We start from the raw sequence: 17,526 nt of genomic DNA on the forward strand, positions 1-17,526 counted from the left end.
TCCTAAGTAAGACCCTTAGAGTTCTCCTGGACGGCAGTGGGCTGTGACCAGAAATCTCCTTCTGAGTGGGACCCTTCTCAGACCCAGCAAACTCCCAAGTTTGCTCTACTTGGAGGATCACTGGCTAAAAAGCCAGCGACAGAGCCTGTGCTGAGACCCCCATTCCATGAGGCTCAACCCTTTGCCCTTAGAGAAGATGCAAAGGCATCCGACCTGATTACTTCGCTGAACTCAAGGGGAATTTTTCACAGGTATTACATACCTAGTACATACTCCTTTAGGTCTGTGTGCATGCAAGTGTGACTACACTACAGCAAATGTACTATGAATGTTGCTCTCTTAGATTCTTAAGTAGGTTAGATTCATAAGTAAGGCCTGTGAGTTACTGTTGTGCTTATTGTAAATTTTACAAAATATTTTCCTAAATTGTTTAAATTTTACTATCAATTAAGTGCTGTTATGTTCAAGAGCTGTTAAAACCTTTAGGCCTAAACCATTGGTTAAGTCTGAGGCTGAGTTTGGCAAGCGAGTCCACTCTGAATCTTGTGACTCATTTCTTTTTATCCTTACCCTTTTCCATCTTTACCCTTTTCCCATCCCCAGCCTCCATGCAGATAATTTTAGACTGATTTTAGTATTAGATTGACCGATTTTAGATTTTAGTCTTGATTTTTTTCTGTGTGCTTTAACCACCAAGTAAGCAGTAGAGTGCACTTTGCCAATGAACTTCATCGTGCTTTCACTTTTTTATTAAACCTGTTTTTGCTGATACCTTTGCTGGTGTTTCTTTGAGTGACCTAAAACACCCAGTCAGAACAGCATATTAGAGACCTCACCACCCAAGTAATTCTCAAAATCCTTTGTCACCCACACCTCATTTTGATTTGAATTTGCTTATCTGCTCATATCAAATCCAATCTATTTCTGTATCACCTCTCTTTTGCCTGTTCTCCACCCTCCTACTGTAAGACAGTCGTTGCAATTAACTCTTGGTTTGACAACATCCAAATACTCCAGTTTCTTCACGTACCCTTGCTGAACCAGTCCCATGGCAGAGGGGACCCTATGGACTTCTCTCCAACTGGCTTACATTTTATCAGTTAGTGAGGGAAATATTTCTTCCCAAGTCCCACTTTTCTGCAAATACAGAAGTGCTTTATGTCTGTCAATTGTTATCTTTCCTTCCAGTTTCAGTTTATCTGCTCTGGGGGCTTCTGTTCAGTGCCTTGCTGCATCCCCAAATCTTCACACTTATTTCCTGCCCTATCAGTCTTTCATCTATCTCATCTTTCATCAGTCTTGCTAGTCATCCTCAGTCTCTCTTGCCCCAATTATCTCTCCCAAACAAGTTCAGCTGCTTACTGTGCCACCTTACCTGCTTGACATCTCTTTGATAAACACAGATCAAATTCTTCCCGCAAGGTGCCAGTTCTTCCTGTTGTTTCACACCTTTCCTTTACATCTGCTTAGAGTTGTGCTGCAACTCCTATCTCATCCTTCTTTAATTTTAGGGGTCACTCAGCTGCATAAGAGGTGCCCCAGTTTTATACCCTGAAAATCTGGCCACTCTGTACTTTGTGTGCCTGAAGTGAACGTGTTTTAACGTAACTCCCTGCAAGAATCTTTACAGGGTGCAATTAAATATGGGAAGTCAGCAGTTGAGTAGTGCATGGAAGAACCAGTTAATTAGGGACTTTAAAGAGTGAAGTATTTACCATATGTAAATAAAATCTGTATTCCAGACCAAAACTGTCTCCACAGCAATTTCTGGATTTGCTCAGTGCAAGATCCAAAGCCCAGGGAAATGGGAGGGGAGGACCTTGTACGCATTTCAGTATCCTTTGCATCAGGCCACTTATTTCCTTTAGCAATGATAAAATGATGCACAAAGCGCTGGGACTGTACAACTTCATTTTATTTTGTGTGCTTTTATAGGATATAAATAAATGACAAAATTACAAAATTTATAACTGGAAGCCCAAGCATATTTACAGAAGTCTTTGTTGCAGTGAGGCTACTATTTACTGTTCTCCTATACAATTTTCCTTTTGGTACCATATTTTTAGTGTTATTTTTTTTACTGTCAGTTGACTAAGTACATATCAACAGTGAATAGGCAAAAATATGTACAAGGAACTATTTTGTTCAAGTAAATTGAATACTGTATTAAAAGTATGTCATCACTCAGCGCTATGATTAGGTGTAACTAAACCATATACAATTATCAGGTTTAAACCAAGTTCAATTATCCATTTTTTGGAATATACCAACTGATGATTCTAACTGAAAAACCTCAGCTGGATATGAAATAATAATTAAAAAAACATTAAGACAACCACACAATTTTTCAATATCTCTATAATGAACTTCAAAATGATTCACAATTTGACTGGATAGAACAATATACGTTAAAATGTCATTTTTCTCCTATAATGATATTTGTACTGTTATAATTTCAGTTCTACATAAATATACATCATGGTATTATACAAATACTCCACAGACATTAAAAAAATTAAAACACTTCAAAGAAAAAGTAAGTAAATCTTATTTAATCAAATATTAAGCAAATGCTTAACTTTTGTTTCATGAAAACATTTTTATTACTTTGGAATTTTTTTCTTTTTCTCGATATTTTTATTTAGAAAATGTTTTGCAATAGAATTTTATCAACACTCTTCCAAACAAGCTTTCTGTGACAGAAATCTTGATAGCAAAATCCATGGTTTTGACTTTTTTTTAGAACCACTGAGATTAATTTTAAAAATACTAGTAGAATTCATGGCTATAGCAATGTTGAACTGCATAAACTATATGTAGGTGTAGTAGAATGACCATTCCACTTTCATTCCAGACTGGTCACATGGAACATCCAGTGCACTGATGCTACAAGTCTTACAATTTTCATAATGCTGCATTAGCAGTCGTTTACTTAACTTTAAAATAAACAATATTTCTCATAATTAATCTGGCTTCCTTCCATAAATATTCATATGCTTTCCTATAGTACTTCTCTTCCATAAAAATATCTAATAAATGTTTTCTTTGCATTATTAATACCTTTTTCTAACCATTCATAAAACTCTGATCCTTTGCTACAATGCAAGAGGTTCTTATTTCTGTAGAGGATCAAAGGACATCAATTATTACATATAAAATCAGCGCACACAGAAATCAGGGTACCTAATTTCTCGTCACTTTAATGAGTTCCTTATTCAACACAGTAATTATTAATGAATTCAGTGGTTTCACAAATAATCTATTTATTAATTCTGGTTCTATTTCAATTAAAAACTGCCAGGATTCAAATAAAAAACCCAATCAAATACTCTACTCATAGGCAGCATTAGTATTAGTTTAGAGACCTTTTGTTTTTTTCTTTAAAAAGTAGAATCCTAAAATAAGAAATCAAAGAAAGCACTGTGGCAGAGTCACAAGGGAGAACTGCGTGAAAAATAAGGTTTCTCACTCCTCTTGTGGACTGTAATTTTAAAAGTCTTCATATAGTGTCATTCTTCTGTCAGTGCTGCAGGAAGAAGAAGATCACCAGAAATGACTGTCAGCCTTTTTTGTTAGTTACAAGGCCACCATACAGTGCAGTCTTCCTCTCTGCTGGATTGAAACGTTGCCATAAAGGAAAGGCTGTGCTGTGACTGCTTGGCGTGCAAGGCACAACAAGGAACGGGGGGACAGTTTTGTATCAGAAAATTGTAGTTTCATACTTGGTATTAATGCCTCTTTTGGCCTCTTGTCCAGGTTCAACAATCCACGGTAGATTCGCAAGAGTCTTTTGTTCAGATGGATCTATCTGCTGTAAGACAAACGCAAACATACACACGGGTTACCATCTCTGTGCACAGCAGCTCCAGCAGAACTTTTTTTTCTTTAAACCAACAGAACACAGAACAAATCCTGAATGGACAAAGTCCTACAGCAGCGAGTATGGTGGTGTCTACACTCCCATGTACTCACGGCTGCCTTCGTCTTCCTGTGGAGATCAGAGCTGTGTCTACCCCCAAGCTATAGGGCACCATAGTTCGTTAAAGCCACGCTCGATCCTGAGAAGTCTGTTTGCTAATGAGACAGACGATAGCATCAGGAAACGTTCCTACTTACAGTTTTATGGAGGAAGATTCTGTGGCAATGGATGACAAAGTGTAAAGTCATACATTTTTTTTTTCCCCGTTCTCTCACCCAGTAATTAAATATCGCAGAGTACAGTCCTCACTTTATAGCCAGTGAATATGATACAGTGTGCAGTCATTTTTCTCCTTTCCCTCCAAAATCACCCTATGCCTGTATTTTCACTTGATTTAAAATAGCTTTCATGATTCTTTTAGAAGTTCTACCATAAAAGAATATTTCTGTCATCTCTGCACTTCGGGAGGGCCCTTTAAAGACAATCAATATGTAGGCTCCAATGGTTTCTTAGGAGTCTGGGGTTAATACTGGAAAGGTATATTGAATCCCATTTTTGGGATAGGAGGTTCTGGCTAGGATCAAAAAAAAAAAAAAAGAAAAGGGTATGAAAAGAAGTTGCTTGGTCTGACAGGATAGTTGTAAGTTGATTTGGATTTGTAAATTGATTAGGATACATATGCAGTGATCATGTTCCAAATGAGTTAGGTGCATATTTTATTTCTCAATAGGACACCAGGAAAGTCCATGGAACCACAGAATTTGAGAGGTATGCTGTGATCCTTAGCACTTAAAAAAGCACAATACGTTGGAATTAGACTGAATCAACTGAAGCTCTGCAATTACTATAAGAGACAGATACACAACACTAGCCAAGCAACATCTTAAACTGGAGGAATCTGAAATAAGCAGTTGTTTGAAACAGCTGCCTGTGCTGAGGTGACACAACCCTGCCGTCTGATGAGCAGAGTTGACACAGTGGAACATTTCTGACTCAACAGGTATTTTATTTGTACAGCTTCTAGTATATAAACTCTTAACTGTATAGCTGAATTCTGGGTTTTTCTGCATGCATAACTACCTTCTACTTACCACTGACTTCCGAATACTAACACGTGGTTTGGGAATAGGTTTAGAGGGTTTGTTTTCAAAGCTTTCTGGGAGGGTTGAAGAATGGCCCCCTTTTCGTGCTTGTAGTGCAAGCTGATAGGCCACCTCAAATGCTTGTCCTAGTGTAAGAATGATTTCGTAAGCTAAATTCTGGAACAAAACAGAAACAGTTAAAATTAGAGTGAGCTTGTATTACTGTTGGATACATGAAGTGGGGTAATACTGTCTACAGAAGTGATTTGCAATGTAAATAATTAAAGTCATGCTGGTAATACAGTCTCTGTAATGTTTACATTTGTCATTTGATTTCTCATTGATTAAAAACAATCTACATGTAATTTATTGTATTGAAAGTAATTACTTCTAAAACCCTTGAAAACATTGTCTCCTGGAAACGGGAATACGTGTCATCTCTTTTCAGAACAAGTACATTAATCGCTCCACCTTCCCAGCTCACCCCATATCTGCTGCTGTCATGATCCCAGCCCTCTTGCACTACTGCTCCTATGTGACATTTGGCCTCGCTCTATTTCGGAACTCTTCTGCTGACCTGTCCTTCTCGTGCTGCTTCCCTGGCTACATGCCTTGGGATGCTCAGCAAACAGCATGGGAGGAGGTGGCAGCATTGGTGCCATGCTTCCAAAAGGACAAAAAAGCCAGCGTTGAAAGTGTATATTCTGCTTCACAGATGCTGTGCAGCCACACAGGCATGAAAGTCAGTGCACCACTCTGGATGTGCGCCTCAAGGGCTGGAGAAACTTTCTCATGGTTTTGTCTTCTAGAAGCAAAATTGTTTGAGCTTAAACTGTCATGTAAGAACACTCTTGTAAGCAAGGGGAGGGGGGTTAGTGTGCATAACCAGAGAAGTCAGGCTCTTAAGCCTGATCGGTTTGGTGTTATAGGTAAAATGCTTTCAATCCTCATTGAATATGGGGAAGAAAACCTGTTGAAAGATTTATAAAGCATGAATGAGCTATCAGAGGATTGGTATAAATATTTTTTCAGTACAGTTTTACATCAATGAAAAAGCAGCTGCAAGTTTCAAATTTGACCTTAATCTAAATGGCAAGTGAATTCCTATGGTAATTTTTCTTCAGGTTTGTGGGTTTGTTTTGGTATATTTATTTCTGGGTTCCTACTAGAGCCTATTTTTAGGCTCCAATTAGAGCCTGTTTCTGGGCTACTAACTTTGCAGTAATGTTTTGAACCTCTGCAGAGCAAATGCAAGCCTGCAGGCTTGCCTCCTCATGAAGTCCTACAGTCCCCCTAGAATTATTCATAAATCTTTGATGTGATTCAGAAGTTACCCGCTCCTTCCCTCAACCTCTGTAGCCCGTAGTTGGAAGCAATTCTGCATTGCTTTGAAAGGATGTGATCCCTTAAAATGCCCACGTTTCTGATACAATTTTAAATGAGACGTCTTTACCTAGTCAAGTCTGACTGTTGCGTTTGCAGTAAGTCAGAAAGCAATGCAACACACTTGGAAGTACACAATTTGTCCTTCAATTGTTAAAACAAAGTTAAAGGGATAAGCATTTTATTTCATGTCCTGCACTTTCACTTTCCTGAAGAAATTCAATCCCTTTTTTATCACACGTGTATACTGAGACAGTATAGGCTAAATTCGGCATATTTAGCTCATTATAAGAGCTTCTTATAAAAGTGCCAGCTCTGGTCTGTGTTAGGTCAGAAAGAAAACAATTATACTCCTCCACTGGGACATGCTCTCAGCTGTTACAACTGCAGTTACAACAGCAAGGCAGCCAAAGTTTCATAGCTTCCCAAATAAAAATGTCTGCCTGATTTGATAGCTGTAGTCTCCAAATTATCTCCCCTTTAACTCCAAGGGAAACTGGCCAGGACTGAGAAACACTGAGGATGCAGTTTGCCAGTGTTGTAATAAAAGGAAAACTAAAGAGGCTATTATAAAGTGCTCTGCCTTTTAGCAGAATACTGGCTATAGAATTAAAAGCAACAGAGTATAACTGTTAAAAAAGTAGAGAATAATATAATTTGAAATGGAGCTTGCTTTTTAGTAGGACAAGAATATTAATCTAAAGACAGATGTCTTTAGAATCAGCTGTTGTGACAGTAAAAGGGCATACTATATCATCATGGGATTGTCTAGAGTGGGTAACATTATTACTAAGGAATACATCAGCAGGACAGGGTGTAGTAATGGCTTGCAGAAAATGCAGGCTGCAATACTAGTAGGACTTAGAAAATACACCATCCAGTGAGGCCTACCAAAACGTCACCAAGACAGGCTTGAAAATCTCTAAGATAAGCGTGGAGACAGACTAAAAGTTTGACATGCTGAGCCATAAATCTACTCTGAGTCCTGCATCCCATCTGAAGCCACTATAATTTGTTTTCCTTTGTAGTCTGTAAAATAAAAAATAGGCCTGCCTGGAGCCTGAAAGCCATAAGAAACATGTAACTGTTTCTCTGGTTAATAAATATTTGAAATATAGCAAATAGAACATTCAGTATTCTGTTCAATATTCGAAATGCAAACTGAACTGTAACTGGTACATAAATTTCATACATCGTGTACTGCGGTAGAGCCTTGACAAAGGGAAGTCTGCAAATGGAGGCAACGAGGGCTTTAACATTGTACCTTGTAAAATTTAAAGAACTTATCTGAACAACTGTGTTCTGAAAAAAAACCCACAGGTAAATAAGCTTGGTTTGAGGTATTTCTCACCTGTAGCACTGGGAGAGGATTATAAGGATTAGAGTTGGTTGCAGGGGCTACACTGGAGAGGTAAGAGCAGGATTCCCTTGGGAATAGGGGTGGAAAACCAAACCACAAAATCCATTGTGGAAATCCTTCTGATGGAGTAAGGAAACTATTTGAACTTTTGACATGGGGCACAAAAGGAAGGATACAGGTCTGCCTCCCTGAAAGACGCTTAGCACCAAAGCTGTAGAACCCCTGGCCGCTGTAGAAGACACTGACCTTCACAGAACCCCATCAAGCTCTTTAGAAATGGGGCAAAACATTTAGGACTGCGGTGCTTCCAAGGCTGCTACAATCCTGCTCCTTGCTCAGTCCAGCAGAGAAGGAAAGTGAGTAAGCCAAGGCCTTTAACCAACATTTTCCGGGAGATGAGAAATGAGGTCAATTGCCTTGTTTGCTTTGCGATGTTACAATTCAATGCCCCAGTGCAAGCCTGAGTCAGGATTCTTCAGTCACTTTAACTCTATTCATAGGTGCATTGGGCAATGAAAGAATATCCATAGAAATTATTCTGTATGTCTCCAGTACACGAACCAGATTTTGGTATGGGATAGTTATGGTGGTTTAGGATGTTATGATGGTTTGTTTCTCCAGGGGGAATCCTTCAAAGGTAGATTTAAACCTATTTAGTAAGTGAATGAAAGTGGATTTCAAATATTGAGCAATAAATCCTCTTCTTCTCCCAAACCATGTCTCCTTCAATATTCTTTAGTCAAGATGTTTTTTGCAATTTTGATTACAGAATTTTAATTCTGAGTAGACAAGTTACATGTACAACTATTCTGAAATAGTATCAGAAATGCTGGTGGTTGACATTACTAAAATACTTCCCTATCTACGAATAAATTGTTCTTGCCCACATTTCCCAAGAAACTGCAAGACCTGAGAGTGATTTTTTCCCCTAACATTGCATATATTGTATTGTCATAATATATATAACTAAAAATGCATATTTTTACACCTTATTGTGGATTTCTACCATTTAAAACGGTTTCTTTCTTGACATGATTGGACTTCTATCCATTGGCAAATGAGTAGGATTGCATCTATTCGTAAACTGGGAGATCAGGCTCTAACATGAACATTATTTTAAACAGAAAATTTAATTCACTCTATGCTTGTGCTCTGAATATCTAGCTATTTTTCATACAGCTTGTACTTGCATCAAAAATGTTAGATCCTGAGAAATAAAACAACACAAAAAGGGAATATTTGAGTAGGTAACGCCCCACTGAGGATTATGTTGCAGGAGAAAACTAAGTTATGACAGTTTGACATTAAAGTTTCTGTATTGCTTAAAATAGCCATTTAAAGTGCTTGGGGTATTAAATGCTCCTCCTTAGATACAGGAAGTGAGCAAAATGTAATTATTCCTGGATCACTTTTCTTCCCTTGCCAAGAAAGGAGATGAATTTTATCTGCCATATACCTGAGTCTATGTTTGTGCTTGATTATTAAACCTATAAATGAAACTGCAGTACTTCAAAACCATTAAGAAGTATTTAAATGGATGAGGAGAAATAATAACCTCACTCAATCAGTCTAATTTCAGCTGATTCACTTATCACTAAAATCTACAAAATGGAACATTTTGTTGACCATTGTGTAGCTATTTTTAACACAATTTAAAAGTTTTGTCTACTCCCTGAGCACACTAAAACGCCCACAGAGAATTTAAACAACAGAAGCACTCACCAAAATGCTAAAATTGCTTCTAACCTACCTGTACATCTTGTTATTTAAATTCTCCTACATGCTATTGCTGTGCAATGTTAACTATTCCCCCAGTCCCAAATAAAATGCCGCCATTCAGGCGCCTCTATTTCTTAAACTTACTTATATTCATATAATCATGTTTCAAGAATTCATACACATTATACTATACTAAAATATTTTTTCTTGAATAATTTTGAAGTTTTAATAGCACCTTAAATTTCTCTTGTGCACAACTCAAAGTGCAAGTACTCCTGAAAATTTTGGACAATAAATCTTAGTCCTAAAAACTATAGCTACCACTTATTTCACCAAATTAAGCTGAAAATGGCATGACCGATTAATTGATATATTCATGATTTCTTGGAACAATAATAATTTGTGCATCCCCATCTGAGAAGCATAAATATAGGAAAAACTGAGTAATTTTCCACCAAAATAATAGGAGTTCTAAGGACTTATGCTGAAATAACATTTTGAGATATGTAGGCAAGAAGACTGGAACAAGGAAATAACAACTGAAGAAATAATTTGCTATTTTCAAAATAAGAATATCTTTTTGAAAAGGTAAAGCTGCTGCTAAAATAAAATTTCACCAAATTCTATATCTCTCTTAATTGTCAAGCTAAAACTCTCTCTGACATAATGGAGAGCAGAGCAGAACAGGGACCATCAAATAATAATAATTTCTGTTGTAACAGACATTTCAACTCTTTCAGATTCAGTGTAGTAGCCAAATATTCCTAGAACCGCTTAAAGTATGTAGTTAGCTACCTGTGTGCTCTCTCTCAGATCTGTGTTTCGGTCCTCTGGCTATAACAAATACAAAACTTCTCATTCGTTTTCTACACATTTGCAGAAGAAGCTTCAGTTTTCCAGTTTATTCAGTATAATGCCAAAAAGTCTAAACAACATTTACAGAGATGAGTAATTGGGACTGATCCAGCTTAACAATGGAACACTAAAAGTCATGGAACAGCAGGGTAAGAATCACAAAATATTAGGATGGTTTGGGTTGAAAAGGATCTTAAAGATCATCTAGTTCCAATCCCCTCCTGCCACAGGCAGGAACACTTTCAACTAGACCAAGTTCCTCAAAGCCCTGTCCTGCCTGACCTTGAACACTTCCAGGATGGGGCATCCACAATCACTTTGGGCAACCTGTTCCAGTGTCATACCACCTCATAGTGAAAGAATTTCTTCCTAATACCTAATCTAAACCTACCCTCTTTCAGTTTAAAAGAAAAAAATAAATCTGAAGAAATCACTCCTGGTGGTAACATCTGACCTCTTGGTCCAAAAAGCAGCCTCCAACTACTTCAAGAAGGTGGGATGTGTCCAGGCTCAGAGGGCTCCCTGAAGAAAGTTCCGACCCTCTAGCTGCTTGTTGGGGTGTATGGGATGGACACACAAGGGTGAAAACCCAAAAGGCCGGATGTCATCAAATCTGTCCTTCCCTGACTGCCCAGGCAGTACAATGCAGAAAAACATACAGGACGCTCTGCAAACATAGTTTGATTTAGTTCCTGAACCTACCTCTTGGCAGGAATGAGCACTGTATATAATGCACATGGACCCTTTTCTGATTTGCTTATTTGGTGTACACTGAGATTTCAGAATGGGTGGTCAAAACTGCTTGCTACAAACTTGGAAGGTTGTAGCATAAGAATTACATGTCAAGACTTGTCTGAAAAGCTACTCGTTAAGTTTACAGTCAACAGCTGCAGTGACAGAGATGAGTTATTTCATACGGAAAATGAGATATCAAAGAAAATCTTTGCTCCTCTCCAGAAACATCCTTTTGATATCCCATTAGTCTTTTCATGTGGTAAATGAATAGTACCTTCCATTAATCACCATATACCCTGAAAACATTTAAAAAGAATTAAATAACTATTACTATTACAAAGAACTCTTAAATGAAGTATGTTCTATAAACTGACCACATCAAACGCAGTGAATACATGGCAGTAGTGGTGATTAGTCTTCAAGTCTTTAGTGATGTACGCAAATGTAGAAAGGTCCTCGGGGTCTTGTGCAGCACAGGAAATGTTACGGATTTCATGTTCAGCAATGATATTCTGTTTAAAAAAAATATTTGCAATCAATTTAGGAATTAAATTTAAAAGAGCTGTAGGAGGTGTGGGTTTAGATTCACATTTATATTGATCTGCTGTACTGAGGTATTTCAGAAATGTCTTAGTAAGAAGAGATTCAATATACCCCGTGTGTGATCTTACGTAGGTATTTGCAATTTTGATCCTTTTCAATTGCCAAAAATCTTGTAGAAAACCATTATGTTCTAGAGTCTTACCTACGAGGCCACTTGTGTTTTGTACATTTTATTTAGTATCTGTTGACAAAGAATCCTATTTTCTGGCATACAGCTATGAATACTCTTTCAAAGCACTACATGGGCATCTTATGAAGTTGCTGGTTTTTTGTGTAATGATCAAAACGGGACACTGTTTCAGTCTACTGACAGACAGGATCTGGTGAAACCTCGCAGGCTCAATAGCCAGGTTTTTGCATGTGGTGTCTGACAAATTTTAGCTATACCTTTTCAAGAGAAAAAAACACCAAACATGACTTATAACTGAAACCATGAGATATTGAAAGACTTCTGATTACTAAAAAGATAACTACAGGAGGATCTGGCAGTTTCTCTCCACTTACTGACAAGAGCATCCTGTAAGAGAGATATAGGAAAATGAAACCATTCATGCACCGAGCCACACTACTTGCAACAGCCAATGTAAGCTATAGCACACTACTGAGATAGAGGTGGGGTATGTCTGTCTGATGAAATAAAATAAAGCTGTCTTAAAGCTTTGGAGAAAATTATGAATATTCATTACAGAAATTGCTGATATGTAATTATTGTGTTCAGGCCAAAGGAACCATGAAGCCAAAGAATATGATACTGCAGAGTGGCTTATGATTAGGCCTTGCTTCAGCAACACACGCATTTGAAAGGGTTTATTTCAACAGAAGAATGATTCATTGAATAGGAATTTACTTAGCAGGTATGCTTTCTTGAACTGTGGCCCTGCTGGCTGTAGCTCTAGCATTTCCACAAAAGCCCAAAGTGATCAAGCCTGCTGCAGCATGACATCGCTACTGCATCATGGAACATGTGACATCCGAGGTGTCCCAGTTCCTTGCACAGCCACCGCTTACCTTGGTGGCGTCTGTCCACATTAAAACAATCTCTGAACATCTCTGGTTTTCCCTCACCCCTCTCTTTTCCTTACCACCTCCTTTCCTCTCCCTCTTTTAAAAAATTTTTTGTTTAATATATGCAACTAAATCACTTTAGATGCTTTGTCATATCTTCTTTCATTTGCTAAGTGGCAACTTTCCCTCTTGCATGTAGGTGTCAAGTTATCAAAAAAACAGTAATATATCTAATTGAAGAAATCATCGCTTAGGAAAAATCTTAATAAAATGCATTCCAAATTTCAAATTATGGAAAAACCGAGATAAGGAAAATGTTACTGAAGAAATGAAATAATCCTCTTAAATTGTTGCAACATACTTGATTATTTCTGTTTAATGCATTATTCATAAAAATGACAAAACCAGTACTTATGTTTCAATATATGCCAATTTATAATGACATGAATAATCTCTGCTTAACAATTGCTTGCTTTTTATGTTACTTGAAGCATTTTATTTTCTTTGTTCTCGAATTGATAACTTTTACCCTCACTAAAGATTCTGATGAGAATTAGAATTATACCAAAACCAGGGATTTAGATATCCAGATAGACAGAGCTGTAATACACTATAATTGATGTGATGTTGACAACACTGTAGTTTAGAAAGCAGAAAGAATTAAAGCTTGGAAGGTCTTAAAATCATATGTGAAGTATTTATGCCAAATCATGAGCCACAATGGAATCACCTGAATTTATGCAGCATATGTGAAAAGAGCTCTGCTATGCTGCAACTTTTCTAGGTGAACTGGGGTTAACGCAGGGATTTGCACTTTAGTCAAAACTCAAAGAGATTATTTTAGTATTTTAATTATAAACCAAGTGAATTTTAGAAATATACACATATCAAGTTTGTTTTAAATAAAATAAAGTATAACTAAACTGGATGAATCTTCTGGATGAAAGCTGAATTTTTTCCTAGCTGCTATAGGACATCCTCTGTGATCTCCTTTCAAAATCAAACATTTTTCAGTGCATGTGTTTATTGCTTCCTAGGGTCACTATTTCAGTAGACCCATAGTCTTGTTCTGTAGAAAGCAGAAGGCTATGAATCTGCTCGCTGTTCTGGGTAGGCTCCTCAGGCATTGACTGACACTGTACAGTTGTCGTTCTAAAACTGTCTCTAAGTTTGGCAAGAGAAACTTCTGGTTTCTCAAAAAGCAGGGATGCTGAAAGTCAGTTCTGGTTCTGCCAAGGAAATACCTTGGAAAGACCAGGTTTTTGCTAAGCAACCTTCCTTTTGCTCGCCTACCTCGTGCCAGCCAATCTCCCTCCTGGCAGAAATCACCCAGAAGACAGAGTGAGCTGTGAGCCACGAGAAAATTCTGCAAGTCTGCTTTTTCCTAAGCAGCAATTTCTTTCTGGCCTCACTTGCAAAGAAATGGTGTCATGTCAAAGTGGTGTCATGCCAAGCTTCAAGGCGCCACTGAAATAGCTGTCGAGGAATGAGGTCAGGGCCCCTTCATCACCTGAAACTTTGCCTGCTATGACTTGGAATACAAATTCTTAGCTTGGTGGTATAAAGGAAAAGGATGAACAGCCATGAGAGCTGAGTTTTCAAGCACAGAACTGCTAGCTATTTTTGTAATTAAAAAGTATGCATTTATTGCTAAGTGGTGCCCAGCGCCGTCAACTATAAGCTCATATGGAAGCAGTACAAGTCTGAATAGGATCTCACCTTAGTGCTAATCTGTTTTGGGTCTTGAAGGAATTAGGAACAGCACACTGTGGACAAGGATGATAACGCTTCTGGGAGAGTTGCAGGCTATTACCTGGTTTTTACAGAAGGGAAAGGCAGTGCAGATTTTGAACTGGAGAGAAAGCAATCTACCACTTGAGAAAAAACACAGGACTGTGGCATTATTTACCTCCATCAAAACCATCCCTTGCACTACTAGGCATAAAGTTTCAGTGGGACTCGTGTGGAGTCATCTAACGCAATTTGCCAAACTTCTTTCAAGTTTCCATCTTACGTAAGATTCTATGCACTGTACGAAGAGACAGGGGAAGCTCCTTTTGTTCTCCTGATTTTTTTTGGTAAACCTAAGGACATTGCAGTTACATCCTTTACGCTACAGAGGAGATTTAAGAGCTGAAAACAGCATTATCCAAGTTAGAGTTAATAGCATTACAATGTCCTGATTTATGCCCTGCACATCAGAGAACATAAAGGAAATGAGGGTTGTAGAAGCTCAGTTTTGAATCAGTGGAAGAAAAAGGAGCTGACAGGAATCCCTGGCCCCTCTGCTCTGGCAAATGCCAGACTTGACACAACAGTAATTTCACCTCACTTTTTCTTTTGTGCTGTCTTCTAACTCTAAATGTGGTTTCCAAACTCTAGCAGAAGTTCACAAATCTGCTTCCATCCTTCACTTAAAACCCAGTTTTCTTTAAAAACCTGATTGATTTGGCAAGTTTGATGGATACTGGGTTAGACGTACTGCGTGGTCTGAATGTTCAGCAACACAAAGCCACTCTACTCATTATTAACCTAGTCAGGTAGTTGGGTTGTCAGGTTTTTTTATATTGCTTAGTGAATTTTAGTCACATAACAGAAAAGATAATTTATTTTCTATTCATATGAAAGTATCAGTATGGATTGCAATTTTTTGCCACTTAAAGTATCCAAAGAAGAGAAATTCACGCATTACTTTACTCCTCCTTACAGAGCCTGTACATTTCACTTTGCCTAAGCATCAATCCATTGCTCTATCCATCACTGAGTTCTCCAATCTCTCAATTTCTGCTTTTGTGGTTTTGGTTAGTTTGGTTTTTTTGTTTTAAGATTTTGGATGTATTTTAAAACATAAGAAACAAAGCACAGGAGCATTGCCACACAGGAAGATGAAAAAAATATGGAATAACAACTGCTAAGAAGCTGTTGCAGATCAGGGAGTTAAGTGGCCAGTGCCAGGAAAACAGCTCACAGAGAGCTTCTACAATTTTTCAAAGGACATTTCAGGCTCATGTTTCTTATTCTTAAAATGACTGGCCCTGGATAAAACCATGTATCTTTATTTCACTGAGACTTTTTTTTAATTATTTGCCCAAATTATATTAATGAACAAACAAATAAATAAATAAATAAAAAGGATTCCACAGAGGCTCCCTGCCAAATGCCTTTTGTGATAAGCTTGCCTTTTAATGGAAGAACGCTGGACACAATGTTCTCCAAATAAGCCATTAAAACTGCTTCACTTGTCCTCCAGACTGAGTTTCTGAAGAATGGCAACGACCTTACATCCATTTTGGAGAGAAGAGGAGAAAAAAAGGAGAGGAAAACGCGAAGTGCAAATCTGTCCCCTTTCTGCCCTGGGCCTTATAGGTATTACTATTTCTCCTAGTTGTGAGAAATAAAAGCTAGTATTGAAAAATCGCACATACCTTATTTGTGGCATCAATAAATTTGACTCCTTTATAAGAGACAGACAGGACAATGGTTGGTACTTTTTTCATTTGTTCTGTAGACTTCTGAAATCAAAATGAAGATGTTATTAGACTTGTGTTGCATTGCAAGAACAGTGCTCTTTTCTTCTGATAAAATACCTAAGTTAAACAAGTATTTTACTTTTTCTTCAGCTGACTATGCTCTGAGCTTTTGAAATACCTGCCTTGCAGTTACAACACCAAAAAAACCCAAAACAAAACCAAAAGCATTAATTTTGTTATAAGGATGGTAAAAGTTCTCGTTTTTCCTAGCACAACAAGAAGAGAATAAAGTAACTTTGCCAGGCTTAGACAGACGAGTCATGGAACCAGCATTTCCCAAAACGTGTGTGTTTAGGACATCTACCTGCTATGCCCCATCCGTTGCTGCCTCCCTCCCCTCCTGCCCTTCCCAGCTGTAAAAACCAACAGTGTGGTACCTCTCGTAGTACCATTTCTTTTCTGTAATTAGTTGTTATTTAGAAATATTTCACTCTTTTGCCTTCTTGTAGTTGTATTTGTGACATGAACTATCCCTGCAACCCTCTAGGCCTGCCAGTCAATCCGTCAGCCTGACATTGTATCTTGTCACGTCTGACCGTCTGCACTTTGAGTGCAGCTGCTCCTGGAAGCTGCTTTACACATGAATTAGCATGGAGACTTATTCTGCATTCCCTCAGTGCCAGGTTCTCCTACCTACAGTTCATGCCTCCCTAGAAGATTGTTTTTTCTTTTATGCTAGTTTACTTCAGTGTGCCTTCATTATGATGCACATAGCAAAGATATTTCCTGCTGAACAGACTGGGCAAATATCTGTGTCAGGTCTAAGTTCTCTGCAGAAAAAAATGTTGTTTACAAATTAAATTTACTCAAACTACCCCAAAACCAACCAACGAAAAAACTAAATATGGCATAATAATTTACAGCTGATTTGAATTCTTTTAAGGTTGAAGACAATGATGGACTATTCTATACACAACCACTGTAGATAAATAAATAAAATAACATTCAGAGAATACTTATTCATAAGAGCATTTTCAAACAATCACAGAGATCAATCAAATATTTTCTTGAGAGGAAAGAGTAAGTTCAGTTACAGGTAAATATGAAGAAACATCAGCACAGGTGTGTAAGGAAAGTGTAAACATGCTGAAAGGTCTAGAATTGGCACTTAGGAAGATCATTAGAGCCGCTGAACAAAAGTAGCAGTGGTGGTTTTGTATTATCCAAGAAAAATAAACAAGTACAGTTATAGGCTTGAAAACACAGACTGTAACTGAAGAAAATATGTTTTAAAAAATAGGTGATGCTAACACTAGAGAACAAAACAAAAGCTTTAAATAAAAAAAACAACCAAACCAAAACCACCAAACCCCTACAATCAAGTCTCCTTATCAG

The 17,526-nt window shown here is 37.7% G+C and overlaps 1 protein-coding gene across 5 annotated transcripts in view; it reads right to left on the bottom strand.

The window, feature by feature from the left end:
• Positions 1–1,897: 1,897 nt before the first annotated feature.
• The window catches only part of ANKS1B (ankyrin repeat and sterile alpha motif domain containing 1B), a 420,494-nt gene continuing 404,865 nt past the window's right edge, over positions 1,898–17,526 (bottom strand). For all 5 annotated transcript variants that reach the window (XM_050323424.1, XM_050323422.1, XM_050323423.1 and 2 more), the window contains 5 exons: positions 16,087–16,173; positions 11,428–11,565; positions 5,011–5,178; positions 3,723–3,811; positions 1,898–3,526 (listed from right to left, as the gene is read on the bottom strand). In XM_050323424.1, the coding sequence (XP_050179381.1) occupies positions 3,490–3,526; positions 3,723–3,811; positions 5,011–5,178; positions 11,428–11,565; positions 16,087–16,173 (519 nt within the window). In that variant the 3' untranslated portion in view covers positions 1,898–3,489. The remainder of the gene's footprint in view (positions 3,527–3,722; positions 3,812–5,010; positions 5,179–11,427; positions 11,566–16,086; positions 16,174–17,526) is intronic.

This window comes from Myiozetetes cayanensis, unplaced genomic scaffold (genome assembly GCF_022539395.1).
Source record: "Myiozetetes cayanensis isolate MyiCay16 unplaced genomic scaffold, myiCay2020 scf3, whole genome shotgun sequence".
Classification (NCBI taxonomy): Eukaryota; Metazoa; Chordata; class Aves; order Passeriformes; family Tyrannidae; genus Myiozetetes; species Myiozetetes cayanensis.